General features: G+C 49.9%; 2 protein-coding genes across 2 annotated transcripts in view; one reads left to right on the top strand and one right to left on the bottom strand.

The window, feature by feature from the left end:
- Positions 1-884: 884 nt before the first annotated feature.
- RIBC1 (RIB43A domain with coiled-coils 1) lies at positions 885-15,034 on the bottom strand. Its single transcript, XM_063123032.1, has 8 exons — positions 15,015-15,034; positions 11,562-11,692; positions 10,281-10,362; positions 5,868-6,212; positions 4,692-4,810; positions 3,847-4,074; positions 1,592-1,758; positions 885-966 (listed from the first exon to the last, which is right to left on the bottom strand). The coding sequence occupies exons 2-8, from the start codon at positions 11,676-11,678 to the stop codon at positions 885-887; spliced, it is 1,140 nt and encodes a 379-aa protein (XP_062979102.1). The 5' UTR covers positions 11,679-11,692; positions 15,015-15,034.
- Positions 15,035-15,358: 324 nt separating this feature from the next.
- Positions 15,359-16,899, top strand: part of SMC1A (structural maintenance of chromosomes 1A) — a 36,070-nt gene continuing 34,529 nt past the window's right edge. Inside the window, exon 1 of the mRNA XM_063119138.1 lies at positions 15,359-15,605. Coding sequence (XP_062975208.1) covers positions 15,497-15,605 — 109 coding nt within the window. The 5' untranslated portion in view covers positions 15,359-15,496. The remainder of the gene's footprint in view (positions 15,606-16,899) is intronic.

Genomic DNA, 16,899 nt, shown 5'->3' on the forward strand with positions numbered 1-16,899 from the left:
AGAGTTCTCCACAAAAGCGGGGGCGGGTGGGCCCAGAGCAGCAGGAAATGGTAGTCGGATGGGAGTATTTCAGAAAGGAAATGACCACTGTAATGCAAAGCACTGGAAACGACTCCTGCCTTTTCTCTCGTGTTGGACGAGTAAAACTTAGGTGCAGCCAAGAGAGCTGTGTATCACGTTTTGTTGTTTCTTGCTATACATGAAAGCTGAGAATCATAATGTGCAGGTACAGGGTGAGTTTCTGTACTGCATAAATGTATGCATAGGCAAGTACTCAGTCCAGGATAGCCCTATAGGAGAGCATGAAACCAACTGTGTGGGCTGCCCAGCTGGCTTTCATCTGAGGTGGTCCTCACCTGTCACGTGGCTGACGAATAAACTATTGTACTATAAGGCTGTGGGTCCTGGAGCTACCTCTAAGGGCCACTGAGATCTGCCCTTGCACTTTGGCATTCTGGGTTGCGCACCACACTCCGCTGTGCACGAGCCAAACAAATCGCCCAGTACCTTACTCTAATCTCTTTTGAAAGGGCCAGTTTACGCATGACGGAGCCACTTCAAACCATTCCACGCGGTACATGCAATCACGCGGTAAGCCATTTGTGCAAAGCAGCTGGTCGTGGGGTTGGGCAGCCTTCTCTGCCGGTGCAAACAACCACACAGAAAACGGCCCTGCCGGATGAAAGGCTCCACCTGGAGAGATTTGGAGCGGAACCCATGTGATAACATGTGAACGAGGCCAAACTGGACTTTATTCATCATAGTCGCTGGTGAACAAGAGTTTCTAGTCCTTGCATCTCTGCCTGACGTCCTCCAGAGGGCACCATTGATCTATATGGAAATACTTTTACTTTGCTAATCCCAGAGATTTCACTCCTCTTCGGTCAGCGGCTGCTGGTGTTGAACTGCAAGTGGTACTGAGCTGTGGGTGCGTTGGTGTAGACCTCTTTCTCCAGATACTGTAAGCTGTCAAGCAAAGAGCGGAGATGCGTTCTATGGAGAAGACGACTGCGTGTGCTGCTTTTGTTTGAGCCGAGCTCAGCCCTGGCATCATTTCTTTCAGTGGCAGGACTTAACCCAGGAACAGATGAAAGAACCCCTGAGTAGGAGAGTAATCTGCTCCCTCCACTAACTACAGACATCACAATTTAGAGGGAAGGGCTTCTGGCACCAGCAGGAGGTGCTTCCAGATAAACCTGAGTGGCACATTTCAAAATATTGCCTCTTCAGCACAGCTATGCCCCGGAGAGACAACTATGAAGTAAGGACGGGGTGTTTCACCAGCCTTAGCTACCCCTGTTCTTTTGGCAGTCAGCCTTCCACCTCCAGCTGCCCTTGAGGGTTTTGGTGGCAAATGGAAGCCCATTGGCATTCCCCGTTTGCTACTTAACGTGAGTGGAGGTGGGTGGGTGTGTTCTTGCACAGCTCCCATTCATTGAAATGAGAACTTCCCAACAGGTTGTGTGCCAGGGGACAGATTGTGCCAGTCCCCCACTCCTCTGCCCTCTAAGCTACTTCAAATTCTCTACCTGAGGACGGTGCCTCACTTGTCCCGTGAGTAAGCATCGCCTTTCTCCCCTGGGCTACTCACTTGGACTTCTGTGCATCTGCCAGCTCCCGGTTGTAGGCGTCCAGGCTCTTCCTCAGCTGCAGGCGGAAATTCTGTTCCTGCTCTTCCAGCTCCAAGGCAGCGCGGGCGGCCAAGTGCCGCTGCCGGTCCCACTCGGCATCTCGCTGCCGCTCTGCTTCCCGCAGCCTCTGTGAGGAGGGAGAAGGCGCACGGCACTTGAGAGCGGGCGCAGCAGGGAGGGCAAGAGCGGGCGTAGTGCATTTTGCTCTTCCAGGAACTCACAAGGTGGCCAGATGGAAAGGAGGACCGGGCTCCTGTATCTTTAACAGCTGCATAGAAAAGGGAATTTCAGCAGATGTCATTTATATATATGGAGAACCTGGTGAAATTCCCTCTTCATCACAACCGTTAAAGCTGCAGGAGCTATACTAGAAGGACCAGATTTAAAAGAGGGCAGCTTTAACGGTTGTGATGAAGATGGAATTTCAACCATTGCCTACAAATGACACCTGCAGAAATTCCCTTTTCAATGCAACTGTTAAAGATACAGGAGCCCTGTCCTCCTTTTCATAGGGTCGCTGCTGTGTCCCGCTCCTCAAGGTTTAATATGGAGACCACAGTGGTCTCCCTTACAGGACTGATGTGATAGTGTGCTTGAAGCGCCTTCGAATGCTTCACCTGTGCTATACAAATGCCGAGGATCATTGTAATGATGTTCCTGTTGTCTGTGAGTTTGTCAGACAGCTTCTACCATACCAGGCAGGGGAAAGCTCAGAGGGAGGGAACGGTGATCGTGTGACCTTTCACCTCTCCCAACGCCACATCCCCGCCCTAGGAGCAAGAGTAAGGAAAAGGCCCTCTCTTGAGGCAGAAAGGCTGTTCTGAGACCAATCTGCCTAAGGAGAGATTCCTCTCCCCTGTTGCTGAGCTCACAAGGGCAAGCAGGCCATACTGCAGATTTCAAAAGGTTGCCTAGTCAACATGGGTGGGCGACCTGCCACCCTAGGGCAGGAGACCTGTGGGGACCCGCCTGGGCCCTCAGGAGGGATGACCATGGTTCCATCCCCACAGGAGGAGAGGGCTCGGCCTCTGAGGAGGAGGCTGGGCAGCCACATGGTCCCAGAGAGCGTTGGCGCCTCAAGAGGCAGGCCAGTCGGGCTCCCATGAGAAGGAGTGCTTGCTTGCAGAGAAGGACTCCTCGGGAGAAAGTTCCTCCTGGCCAGAGAGCTCTAACGTACAGCAGCTGAGCCCTGGATGGGGCTCAGCTGATTCTGGTGATCAAAGCCTTCACTGCCTAGCCAGCTCTGGAAACGACGTTGTTCCTTCAGCTCTAGTGTCTTTCACCTTGTCTCCTGGACTATGCCCTGTGATTGATGTGCCGTGCTACCGACCCTTGGACTCCTGCTCAACTTTGCTTCTGGGCTGTGTAACATCTCTGGGCTGTGTAACAAAACGCCCACCGGTGTTTTGACTTCGTCCTGCTACCTTGACCGCTCTTGCCTTAGCCTGTCCTCACGGAGCTGATACTTACTTCGCTTTTGGGTTAGCCCCTTCACGCAGAGTCTGCTGCAGCCAACGCAGGACGATCGGAGAGAAAAGGGGTGCCTCAACCCAATTTTGGCTCTGGTCCTGCCGACCACCAGCTTCAGCTGTGCCCACTGCCGGCATACAACCCCTGACCGATTCCTGCCTCCATTGAGAGAATGCCGCCCTCCAAAGAAAGAAAAAGATTCCCCACCTTTGCCCTGGACAGGCAACTAGTTGTCCGCCAGCGTAGACCCTAATCCTGGCTAGTGAACAACCACGCGCACACAAACTATTCTGCGAAGGCCCACCCACTCGGCTGCATCACACCCGTCGGTACCCAACTCCCACCGTTCATTGGACATCCGACCACCTCCCAGAAGTCGTTATGATGAATGAGACCGCGTGCCACTCCCAAGCTCTCTTTTCTAGCAGAACTCGGGCTACAGGTCACTGAACCTGGAGCTAAAGGGTTAATGTGTACCTGAACAAGGTGGGAGGGGATTGCTGGGATGTTTGTTCTTCCCTTTCCTGTCTCGTCCCCTCTACTTCCTCCTCCTCCTGCCTCATGGCTTGCTGACCACATGGCTGAACTGAGCCATCTTACTCTAAGATGGAAAGTCGCTTATTCCTAAAGTAAAGTCTCTTTCAAACCTCCACTGGAGAGTTTCTTTTGTCGGCACGCATGGCTCCTCGCAGGCAGCTGGTTTGGACGACAAGACACCCTACGCGATTCTCTTCATGCCACTTGCCTGGTTCTCCTTGCACTGCTCTGCTTGCGTTTTCCACACCGCTTCCATCTGCTCAAGGGTCATCCCCTTCCAGCGGTAGGGGATCACACGGTGTGGGCCCACCAAGCTATTGGCGATGTCAGGGTTTTCGGTCAGGATATCGCCGGTCAGGTGGTTGTGGATCTCTGTGTAGTTATCGTCTTGTTCCCGCTGCTGGGCGAGACGCTGCTGCTCAGCAACCTCTGCGGCCTGGGAAGAGAGGGGTGGCTTTGGATGGGTTGGGCGTTCCCCCTGCCCACACCCACACGTCACAGTGGCTCTTTGGGTCAACTCTCTGGGCCAAATGATGGAGAGACAGCAGATAGAGGTGTAATGCCAGTCTCTAGAGTAAAAGGGGAGAGGCACAGAATGGAGTGAGGAGAGAGCAAAATGTTGGTGGAAGAGCGGAGTGGAGGAGAAAGAGAGGAGGCAGAAGGAGCACGTGGAAGGAGGAAAGGGGAGGAAGAGAAATCGGCAGCGTCGTGAGGAGGAAGAGACCGTCTGCAGTTGAGTGAAGAGCGCACCTCCACACACACAGGGACTAGCAAGCAGGGAACTCAAGAACTGGGATAAACAGCTGCTGTTGGGCCAGCGAACCTCACTCTGTGCTTCACAGAGAACTGCGGGTTAAAAACGGAGTTAGACGTAGTTGATTCGTAGTTGTATTAATTGTTTTCTTCATGTTATTCTTCCCTAAACCTTTTTAACTAAAGTAAATTTTGTTAAATATATATATATATATATATTGTTTGCTTCTGGAGTGATTGTAATCTGACCCTCCTCATTCAAGTTATAGAAACCGGAGACATTAGAGAGGGTGGTGGTACCTGGGCTCGATTAAAGTCAGCCGTTGCCATGGCTTTGGCCTTGCGACATTCCTCCTCCAGACGGGCCAACTCCAGGGCTCGCAGGTCCAGTTCTATCCTCTTTTTGTCTTCCAGGGTATCTGCAAGGAAAGTGGAGCGACTGCAAATGGAACCAGGCGTTCTGACGTGCAACCTTGGCATTATTATTATTATTATTATTATTATTATTATTATTATTATATTTATTATTATTATATTTATTTGTATCCAGCCTGTTGCCCAATACTGGGCCTATCTAAAACTGCAATCCCACACATAGGATTGCAGTTTTAGATAACTAAAGCTTAGATCGCTTTCTTTCTTTCCCTAGACCTTTACATATTGCTCAGGGTTTTTTTAAAAAAAATATCCTAGCCCCCCACTCACCCACCCCAAAAATTGTCCCGGTTTTGTGGATTCAGAATATGGCAACCCTAGAGGGCGGATGCCACGCGTTGTTGCTTTTTCAACCACAGGCATCAAGCGTTCCTGAGCAGGATCAATGCTGGGATCAGGGGGATGCGCCCTCATTTTCTTGGCAATGGTCACTGGTGGCTGGTGGCTCCTATTTCAGTGGGGTGGTGAATCCACTCTGGGTTACAGTCAGAACTCTAAAGCAGTTGTCTCAAGTGTAGGGTGACCCTATGAAAAGGAGGACAGGGCTCCTGTATCTTTAACAGTTGCATAGTAAAGGGAATTTCTGCAGTTGTCATTTGTATATATGGAGAACCTGGTGAAATTTCCTCTTCATCATCACAGTTAAAGCTGCAGGAGCTATACTAGAGTGACCATTTTAAAAGAGGACAGGGCACCTGCAGCTTTAAATGTTGTGATGAAGAGGGAATTGCACCAGGTTCTCCATATATACAAATGACACCTGCAGAAATTCCCTTTTCAATACAACTGTTAAAGGTACAGGAGCCCTGTCCTCCTTTTCATAGGGTCAGCCTACGTCAAGTGTGGAGCCCTATGCCCAAAATGGGTTCAACCCTTTGAATGGCCCCTTTAGCATTCCAACTGGTTCTGACTGAAACCCAGAGAAGATTCACTGCCCCATTGAACAGGAGCCACCAACTTCCACTGGCAACAGCTCCCTCTCACGCAGCACCAGCGCAGAGTTCTCAAGCTGCCACCTCCTGCTCCCCAGCCCAAACGGACCTGCATATTTCCGGTCCGCGAGGTCCTTTTCCCGTTCGGTTCTCTGCTCCTCCAGGACACGCTTGTTCTGTTCCTTCTGCAGTCTGAGCCGGGCAGGCGCACGGAGGTCCTCTCCGGCAAAGCGCTGCATGCTAGAGGGGCCGCAGCGCGGGTCGTCATCGCTCACGCGGGCTGGGTGCCCCTTGCGCACCGCCTCCGGGTCGTGGATGTCCCACTCCCGACGCGTGGAGGGCTGCTGCTCCCGCTCACGGAACTCCACGACGGCCTGCTGCAGCTGCTTTTTCCGTTGGCGCTCCTCTTCCTCCAACATCTGGGCAATCTTGTCACACTGCACCATGTCTGCATCTGTAAAACACACACACACACCCAAAAAAGGCACAGGCTGCAGCCAGGCATTTCACAGGCCGCCCTTTTCAGTTTCACGCGCATGTACCCTTCCGAAACGAGACGTGGGCAATGGGTGGGTATGTGGTGCTAAATGAATGAATACATCAAAATGCTGCATCAAGGGAACCAAACCACTGTGACCAAAAGGAAGAAAGAAATCTGAATTCTGCAACCTGTAAAAATTATGTAATTTAAGCAAGTTAGCAGGGCTCCTGTATCTTTAACAGTTGTATTGAAAAGGGAATTTCACATTGGTATATATGGGGAACCTAGTGAAATTCCCTCTTCATCACAACAGTTAAAGCTGCAGGTGCCCTGCCCTCTTTTGTATCTGGTCACTCTAGTATAGCTCCTGCAGCTTTAACTGTTGTGATGAAGAGGGAATTTCACCAGGTTCTCCATATATACAAACGACACCTGCTGAAATTCCCTTTTCTATGCAACTGTTAAAGATACAGGAGCCCGGTCCTCCTTTTCATAGGGTCACCCTAGCCTAACCCACCTCACAGGGTTGTTGTGAGGATAAAGTGGAGAAGAGGGGGATTATGTACACCGCCGGGTTCCTCGCAGGGAAATCGGTGGGATGTAAATGCAATAATAATAAAAACATCCTGTTCTGTACAACTCAAGGTGGCTGTACTTCATAGCAGGGACAGCTTTGGAATTTCAGGCCTCCACCCCACAACAGCACTATTTCATAATTATATAGCCATGAAAGGAATCCAGTAACTAAACTGCCCCATGAGGACTAGAAACTGAGCAATTAAGGTTATTCATCAGTAATACTGCTGCTGAACTGATCAGGAAGCAACAGAAGGGACAAGGACAAAGCTACTAAAGCTGCAATCCTATGTATGTTTACGCAAAAATAAATCCTATAACTCCTAGTATCCCCCAGATAGCATGACTGACTAGGGGATGCTGGGAGTTGTAGAACCCTTTTCTGTCTAAACAGGCATAGGGTTACACCCTAAATCAAAGCTGCAGGGCAGCTTTGCTGAATGGGACTTCTGAGAAAACATTATAGATGGATCTTGATCACAAGGAATGGGCCTTGCCGGCAAATGTAGCACTGTGTGGAACCACTGGTTTAATTCTGCTTCCCGCTGATGGCAGAAAAGTAATCCCTCGGCGGTACAAAAGGTCCCTAATGCAGAAGCAACCTCACAGAAGTTTCTCTGCTTTTGGTATATTCAGCAACGTCTCTGGCTTCTGAAATGTCGCTGAGACACTGCCCACACACTTCCAACTATATCCCTGCAACCATAAGGGCTAGAAAGCTGAGGGATTTTATTTTTGTCTTTGAAGTGAAAGCGGAGATTCTTGGGAAACTAAATTATGCGATCAACCCCCCCCCCCCCTCTCTCAGTTCTTCAGCTTTTCTGTACTCCTGCAGCATTGCAGCATAGATACAGCACAGCCTCATTGGAGTCAGGTCTGTAGGCTTGAAAGGAACTTCAGCATCACTTTGTTCAACCTTCGGTACCCATCCATCCGGCTCACAGATTAGTTGAATAACAGCCAAGTTGATGGGGGCTACCTGGCCTTACCACCCCACCCCACCCAACAGCTGGGCTGTTGTCTGGAGCTGCCCCTTTCCAGCATGAAACTCCTCTGCTGAGGGAACGGCACTGGCTTCCTATTCGCTACCGGGCCAGGTTTAAGGTTCTTGTACTTGTGTACAAAGCCCTAAACAACTTGGGACCAGGATACCTGAGAGAGCGCCTTCTCCCCTACCAACCTGCCCGGTCACTGAGGTCATCCGAGGGCCTGCTCCTGGTGGTTCCACCTAGATCCATCCTCCGATTGGAATCCACCAGGGGAAGAGCCTTCAGCGTGGTGGCCCCCCTCCTGTGGAACTCCCTGCCTCTGGAGGTCAGGCAGGTGCCAACCTTGTACTCCTTTCGGCGCCTCCTGAAAACATCTTTATTCCAAGAAGCCTTTCTTTAACATGCAGCCTTGGATTACTGTTACTGCTTCTTTTAAATTTTGTTTTAACTGTTTTATTCTGTTTTTATTTTCATTTTATCTTGTACACCGCTCCGAAATTTTTCAATGGGGAGCGGCATATAAATATTCTAAACAAATAAATAAATAAATTATGGAAAATTCTCCCCAGTGAGGTCCGCCTGGCGCCAAGTTAAGACTGTCCTCTATTCCCAGGCATTTGACAACACATGATAAGATTCCTATTGGGTCCTGGGATGTTTGTTGTTCATTGTGCAAACCTGTTTAATATTTTTGTATGCAAATGGTTTTATATGACATGATATTGTATTTTTAGGGTTTGAATCAAAGGTCCGCATAGTTAAAGCAATGGTATTCCCTGTAGTAGCCTATGGCTGCGAGAGCTGGACCATAAGAAAGGCTGAGCGAAGGAAGATAAATGCTTTTGAACTGTGGTGTTGGAGGAAAATCCTGAGAGTGCCTTGGACTGCAAGAAGATCAAACCAGTCCATACTCCAGGAAATAAAGCCAGACTGCTCACTTGAGGGAATGGCATTAAAGGCAAAACTGAAGTACTTTGGCCACATAATGAGAAGACAGGATACCCTGGAGAAGAGGCTGATGCTAGGGAAAGTGGAAGGCAAAAGGAAGAGGGGCCGACCAAGGGCAAGAGGGATGGATGATATTCTGGAGGTGACAGACTCGACCTTGGGGGAGTTAGGGGTGGCGACGGCCGACAGAAAGCTCTGGCGTGGGCTGGTCCATGAAGTCACGAAGAGTCGGAAGCGACTGAACGAATAAACAACAAAAACTACCTAGAGAGCTTTGGCTATTGGGCAGGTCAGAAATGTAATGAATGCGTGAGTCTATTGTCTTCATGTTCTCCAGACAGCTTACAGAACTGAGAAAAAGCACACAATATCTAAAATGCAAGGAACACAGTAAAAGGCAGCCCCTAAACTTCCTTTTTGAGCCGTGGGGAACTAACACCAGCTGTTAAAACCCTAAGAGCAAACACGGCAAGTTGTTGAGAGGGCCTCGGTGAATACAAAGGCCTGGCACCAGGAAGACACTACAGAAGGTGCAAGGCACAAGCCTCTCTACGGATGACTTCCCACAACTGCAGTGCCACCTAGGCGGCCCAAGCTCCCTTCTTTCAAAGAATAATTTCTATATTGATTTGTCCACCATGGAATCCCTGTTCTTCTGCTAGGCCGCAAAGGACTTGGGCCTACATACAAGGCTCTCCGAGGGTAGCGCTGGAACAAGCCTTTTGGAAATAGCTGTTGCGCTCTGCAAATAGAAACGCGTGTTGTAGGGAAAGACTGATAATGGCAGACGAGGTGTCTTTTTTTGGCAGCTCAGCTGCCATTATGAATCTTTTCATTAAGGAGCTCTTGATGCGCTTCTGCAGAACCCCAGGGTTCCAGGAGCACCATCGGAAACCACTGTTGTAAGGCATGATAGACAATCTCAGGACTACTGACCCATCGGATCCAGGAGAAAATTATTTCCTGATCCCAAATCAGCCTTCCCCAGCCTGTTGTAGTCCAGCACATCTGGAAGGCAGCTCCTGTTCTCTCTCACTGCTCCTTACAAGTAGGGTGACCATATGAAAAGGAGGACAGGGCTCCTGTATCTTTAACAGTAATGTAGAAAAGGGAATTGCAGAAGGTATCAATTGAAGTGGGTGAAATTCCCTCTTCATCACAGCAGTTAAAGCTACACTAGCTATAGTAGAGTGGCCAGATACAAAAGAGGACAGAGCTTCTGCAGCTTTAACTGTGTTGATGTAGAGAGAATTTCACCCTCTTCAATTGACACCTGCTGAAATTCCCTTTTCTTCATTACAGTTAAAGATACAAGAGCCCTGTCCTCCTTTTCATATGGTCACCCTGCTTACAAGGCTCTGGGTGGTGCACTTCATTCTGCCAGGGGTCACGTACTTTCCTGCCCTTGAAAATAACCCTTGTGGATCCTGACTTGCATGAACAGAAGGCTACAGACTGTTTGATCTGCCAACGCCCAGGCCAACATCCTAGGACAAGCCCAGTGGGGAAGCAGAGCAGAAACACTTACCAAAAGCTTCATCCCGTCGCTTCTCTGCATTGTCTCTCAGATTTCGCTCTTCTACTTGGTTTTTCAAGCCTTCCACGTCCACCTTAAGTAAGATGAGGACTTCAGTGACAGCGTGTGTCAGGAGCAGCCCATGGCGGGGCTGGTTCAGAAGCAAACTCTTCAGCAAATGGAACGCAGGGTTCCTGCATGCTGCCTTCCCACCTCTCCCGAACCCAGGACGTCATGGTACCTTAAAGACGTCTCTACTCTGGCATAAGCTTGTCTGTTCCATAACTTCAGCTGGCTCAGGTTCATACTAGCTCTGTGGGCTTTTTGTTCATTTCCAGGCTCACATCAAAGTACTGGCTATTACTTTCAAAGCCTTAAATGGCTCGGGACCAGGAAACTTAAAAGGCTGCCTCCTACCACGTGTGCCTGCCTGCTCTCTCTGGTCATCTGCTGCATATCCCACCACCCTGGGAACACGTAGGACCTGGCTTTTGCCTAATCTCATGCTGCTGTTGGTTTGTCATATTTTTATCTGCTATTTCCTGTTTTCAGGTTGTTGCATTTCAGCATTTTAACGTTTTCTGAGTTTCTAAAGTGAGGTCTTCTTCTACGACAGACAGGCAGGATACAAATATTTTAAGCAAAGCAGGGGTGAACAACTTGTGGCCTTCCAACTAAGATCCAAAACCAGACATTTTGGGCTACAGCTTTCATACTCCTTCACCATTGGCTATAATGAGTAGAGCTGATGGGCATTGTAGGCCAAAATATCTGGAGGGCCACAAGTTGCCTGACCCTGCTATTAATGTGAATTCTTTGCTACTAAAACTCCTAAATATCTCAAATGGATCTGAAGTTGTTTAGGCCTCAGCTTTAACTTTTGGCACACATACGCAGCACAAAGGCCCATTCAGCGTCTAGATCCATCAGTGGTCCTGAAGAATAATCACGTGCGATCTGCCCTCTGAACCACAGAGATGAGCTCTGCTGCTTGCTGAATGGTGCCTGCAGAATGTGGCATCACAGAAGATGGCAACCCCCAAGCCCCTGACGTTCCAAAGTTATTCTTGATGACATCTCTTTTTGCTGGGAAGAAAGCTCAGTTGAATGCCTAGGCCATCAAATGGAACAAGCCCTGTCGAAAGGGGCCCTTCCTATTAAGGAGGGTGCGTGTGTAGGGATGACTTCCTATCCTACAGCTGTCCCAGCTCTGAGGCATGTTTAGGGACTCCTTTCCAGAGCTTCCAACCAAGGCAGGCCTTAACTCCCAACACACAGCTCTGCAAGTCTCACCCCCATGGTGCGGAAGCGAGCGTTAAAGATGCGGCTCTGTCTTTGCTTCTCCCGGTTCCTGCGGGCTTCAATGGCAGCCACCTCTTTTAGATCTGTCTGAATGTCCACTTTATACATCTCTGCAGCTGTACCTGAGGGATGAGTTTGTGTGTAAGAGAGAGGGAGAGAAAAGTTCCTAAAGTAGGCCAGATTTCACCCCATTGCCAACTAAGCTGATCCCATTCCCTTCTGATTGGTGGCTATGAATGCCTAGCTAGAATTGTGCCACTGTCTATTCTAGGGGGAGATCTACACAACTGCTTTAAAGTGCTTTAAAGCACTTTATAACAGTTTTGACAACTGTTGGGGCCCAGGACACACTGCATATACAGTTTTCAAAACGTTTTCAAAGTGCTTTAAAGCGCTTTAAAAGCAGTAGTGTAGATCCCCCCCCTAGATCAACTTGCAAATAGCTCTCAAGCCAGTGTGGGAGAGGCATTTCTCCGGAATCAGACCTCCCAGTCATGGCTAACTCTTCTGGCCCTCTGCCCCAAAGACAGATTCTGTCTTTATCCCACTCTCTTAACCAAGCAGAATGTTAAGGGCAGCTGAATGTCAATTTGAGAAAGAAAAAAATAAATAGGGAGGGGAGGCCCTGGCAGCTTATAGTGGCCTTCCCTAACCCAACGCCCTCCAGATGTGTTAGACTACAACTCCCAGCATTCCTGTTCATTGGCCATGCTGGCTGGGGTTGATGGGAATTGGAATGCTGAGAGTTGTAGGGCACCAGGTTGGGGAAAGCTGGCTTGCAGTATCTTGGAAAGTGAGGATTAGTCTGGCAGTGGGGAATACATGTTGTGAGGTTACATGTTGGGGAGTGGTAGAGCACATGCTCTCCATTCGAAAAATCCCAGTTTCAGTCTCAAGGTAGGGATGGAAAAGACCCCTCCCAGAGATCCTGGAGAGTCCACTACCGGTCAGTGTAGGTGTCGACCAGCCTTCCCAAATCAGATGTCCTCCAGATGGGCTAGAGTACATCATCGCCAACCAGATGACAGGAGTTGTAGTCCAACACATTTGAAGGGCTCCACGTTGGAGAATGCTCATGCAACTCATACTGGGCTAAATGGGCCAACAGTATGACAGTATAAGTCTGTTCAAAGGCTGTCCTATCTTGTTAAAAACGCCCCATGCTATACGGGAAAGTTTCAGGAGGTCCAGAAGAAAGCACAGGAAGCTGTGCCTTATTTGAAGTTGGGCCACTGATCCATCTAGTCCAGTCGTGTTGCCACTATGGGTGGGCAACCTTTTTTTCTGTCAAGGATTGAGGACAGCTAATCTCAATCACCTGGCAGTTTTAATTTTGCAAAAAGTGCCTTGCTGTTTCAGCCTAGCCGTGTTTGTTAGGGGTCATATGCCGGCAATGGGAGGTGCTGAAGCCAGTGGTGGCAGGGGCAGAGCCAAAAGTGGGCGGGCCACCCCTTTTCTCTCTCCTAGCCCAACAGGCTACCATCGGAGGGAGAGATCCCTCTTCCAGATCACATCCAGCTGACTTTGCAATTAGGTTGAGGGTCACATGTAGCTTTAGGGCTGCAGGTGTCTTGCCTCTCTGGCCTATGTGGATTGGCAGCAGCTATCCAGGTTTTCAGGCAGGGGCTTCTCTGAGCGCTACTGGAGATGCCAGGAACTGAAATTGGAACCTTCCGGATGTAAAGTACGTGCTCTACCACCAAGCGACAGCCATTCCCCAAAATCTTTTTCACTTCCCACTCTCCAGACACCTCTCCCTTCCATTTATACAGCAATAAAGCACTTTAGAATGACCCACCACAACCTTCTCCATTGCTTCCTAGTCCAACGCATCTGGAAACCCCTAAGTTGGGGAAGTGTGATTTAACACTTCAGGGGAACATTTGAGAAGGGGGGGGAATTGAGGGGGGGGAATCTTTCTTCTCCCCTCCTCCTACCTGAACACCATTACAAAGATCATGCTGCAGGCTGGCTGGCGCCGTGAAGAAGGAGCCCTCCTGTTATGAGCTGGGGTTGCACTATAATGTTTTGTTGCTTATAAGAATAATAACGATATTTCTCCCTGGACTCTTGGGAAAGGGCAATATATCCTAAATGCTGTTACTTGGAAACAGTGAACAACAGTGCAATGCTATATATACACCTATTCAGAAGTAAGCACCACTGAATTCAATGGGCCTTACTCCCGGGTAAGTATGTATAGAAAAGTAGCCTTACTTGAACTCAGCAGGAATTAGTTTTGAGAAAACATGCATGGGATCAGAGGCTGTAGCCCTAAGCACACTTACTTGGGAGTAAGGTCCATTGCAATGCATTTCTTCCAAGTAAACATGGTGATAAGGAAATCTGAAAATGCCCCTGTTGAAGCCCCTCAATTTGATGTGAATAAATTGCTCTGGACGCACTCCAGAGCAATTTCCCTCTAGCCCCCGCCTTCATGCCTCTAAAGAGAGGCACAGAAAGCCTCAAGGCTATCTTGATCTCTTGGCTCCTTATCTGCCAGGGTTGCGTGTTACTTATTCGAGACACGTCTGCTTGTGCTTAGGAACCAAGCTGAGCAACATAGACTTAAGAGGCGCATCGTGTCATCTATTTACCACGAAAAGCCCTGTGACTAGGCATTTCTGAAGGGTCAGAGCATACTCTGGAATTCCTATCTCTCCTTGAAGTGCTTCTCAAAGAACAGAATGCAACATTTTGTACTGGTCGTAGGCTGCCAAAATATGGCATTGAATGGGTTTCTGCTTATGGAACATGTATGGGACTTGTGATCAGTCACAGGAGGGCAGAGGGGAAAGTATGACTTCATCAGAGCAACTTGGATGAAGTATAAAAGTATGCTGACATGGATGATGGGCAGAGAGTCTCTGCCATCGGTTTGTATGGGGTAAAGGGCTTTTCTCCTGTGCGCACAGATAATAAAGGATCTCTATGTCTGGACCGGTTGTGAGGTCCTCCCTTTCCTACCAGGTTAGGGGAATTTATTATTATTATTATTATTATTATTATTATTATTTATTTATTTATATAGCACCATCAATGTACATGGTGCTGTACAGATTACACAGTAAATAGCAAGACCCTGCCGCATAGGCTTACAATCTAATATTTCCCTAACAATGGCCAGGCTGAAACAACAAGGCACTTTTTGCAAATTAAAACTGCCAGGTAACTGAGAGTAGCTGTACTCAATCCTTTTTTATTTAGGAATTTTTAATCTATATATTAAAAAATCACATTAGTTTCTTAATGCAAATTATACCATCTGTTACAAACTTCCCAAACAGTTTGTTACAATAAAGTGATGCTTAAATAAATAAATTACCCAAAGGCAACTATTATTATATGAAATTATAAAAAAATTCAAAATCAAACCCATGCTCAAGGTTACAACTTACAACTAAGCCTGTAGGTGAATCCTTTCCTTTATCTTCCCCGGTTCACCTTTTCCCTCTGTAATGTTTGCGGCTGGCTTTGTTTACCTTCTGGTTCCTATGGCAACGAGCCAGTCTATTTTCAAACCTATTCACCCTTGGAAGGGGACACATTGGTTCCATCCGGTTTATGCAAATTTCAGGAGCGGGAAGCCTATCAGCATCGAGAGAAGCACGGGGCCGGACGAAAGAAGAAAGAGGGCGGCGCTTCGTATGTAAAATTCCTTGGGCAGCGGCGACCTATCCGCTGTCGAGATTTCGGAGGGGGAGGTGGCGGCAGCTCGCATCGTATGGCCATTGTGGGATCGTGACTTCTCGCGAGGTTTCCGGTTTCCCGTCCTTGTTGTCGAAAGCGGGCTAGAGCGGTCGGGAGCTGCTGGGCCCCTGAGGTTCTGACCGAAGGCGGAGGGGGGGCGGCTGTCGTCCCGTGTCCCCTGCCGGGCCCCGTAGTCCCCCTCCCATTCCTGTCCCCCCTCCCCGCCAACCCGCGAAATGGGGTTCCTTAAGCTGATCGAGATCGAGAATTTCAAATCGTACAAGGGGCGGCAAATCATCGGGCCCTTCCGGCACTTCACGGCCATCATCGGGCCCAATGGATCCGGTACGCGACCCTCGGAGGGGGAGAGACGAAGATTGGGGGGGGGGGAAGGGGACCAAGCGCTAGGCCACAGGAGGTGCATCTCTGTCGCCCCAGTCGCTGCTCTGGGGTTGCTCCCCTAGAATTGGCCCCCGTTGCTTGGCGCGGAGTGCGGGGATTTATTTATTTTATTTATTTTATTTATGGATTTTTATGCCGCCCTTCAGCCCAAAAAGGCTCTCACGGCGGCTTACAAAAGTATTTCTTGACAGTCCCTGCCCCCAGGCTTACAATCTAAAAGACATGACACAAAAGGAAAGGGGATTGGGAGGGAGGAGGAGGAGGGGGGAAAGGAAAGCAAACTCAGGCACTACAATCTTAGTTGGAAAGTTCAGCAGTCACAGTTGGTAGTAGGAGGGAGGGGGCTCTGAGCTGGAGCTGGACCCAGGCACGGTGGAGAGGTTCCCGGCTGCTGCTTCCTCCCTCACTGGTGGCCTCTGCAGAGACAGTTGGTAGCAGGAGGGAGGGGGCTCTGAGCTGGAGCTGGAAGCAGGCACGGTGGAGAGGTGCCCGGCTGCTGCTTCCTCCCTCACTGGTGGCCTCTGCAGAGACAGTTGGTAGCAGGAGGGAGGGGGCTCTCAGCTGGAGCTGGAAGCAGGCACGGTGGAGAGGTGCCCGGCTGCTGCTTCCTCCCTCACTGGTGGCCTCTGCAGAGACAGTTGGTAGCAGGAGGGAGGGGGCTCTGAGCTGGAGCTGGAAGCAGGCACGGTGGAGAGGTGCCTGGCTGCTGCTTCCTCCCTCACTGGTGGCCTCTGCAGAGACAGTTGGTAGCAGGAGGGAGGGGGCTCTGAGCTGGAGCTGGAAGCAGGCACGGTGGAGAGGTGCCCGGCTGCTGCTTCCTCCCTCACTGGTGGCCTCTGCAGAGACAGTTGGTAGCAGGAGGGAGGGGGCTCTCAGCTGGAGCTGGACCCAGGCACGGTGGAGAGGTTCCCGGCTGCTGCTTCCTCCCTCACTGGTGGCCTCTGCAGAGACAGTTGGTAGCAGGAGGGAGGGGTCTCTCAGCTGGAGCTGGACCCAGGCACGGTGGAGAGGTGCCTGGCTGCTGCTTCCTCCCTCTCTGGTGGCCTCTGCAGTTACAGTTGGTAGCAGGAGGGAGGGGGCTCTCAGCTGGAGCTGGACCCAGGCACGGTGGAGAGGAGCCTGGCTGCTGCTTCCTCCCTCACTGGTGGCCTCTGCAGAGACAGTTGGTAACAGGAGGGAGGGGCCTCTCAGCTGGAGCTGGACCCAGGCATGATGGAGAGGTGCCTGGTTGCTGCTT

This window comes from Elgaria multicarinata, chromosome 3 (genome assembly GCF_023053635.1).
Source record: "Elgaria multicarinata webbii isolate HBS135686 ecotype San Diego chromosome 3, rElgMul1.1.pri, whole genome shotgun sequence".
NCBI lineage: Eukaryota > Metazoa > Chordata > Lepidosauria > Squamata > Anguidae > Elgaria > Elgaria multicarinata.

Bases quoted from the DNA above. Each gene is read 5' to 3' on its own strand.
- RIBC1 (XM_063123032.1), bottom strand. From the start codon at position 11,678: ATGTATAAAGTGGACATTCAGACAGATCTAAAAGAGGTGGCTGCCATT. The intron at 10,363-11,561 runs GTGAGACTTGCA...ATCTTACTTAAG, and splicing joins CTCGCTTCCGCACCATGGGG to GTGGACGTGGAAGGCTTGAA. The intron at 4,075-4,691 runs GTACCACCACCC...CTCTCTTCCCAG, and splicing joins CTGACTTTAATCGAGCCCAG to GCCGCAGAGGTTGCTGAGCA.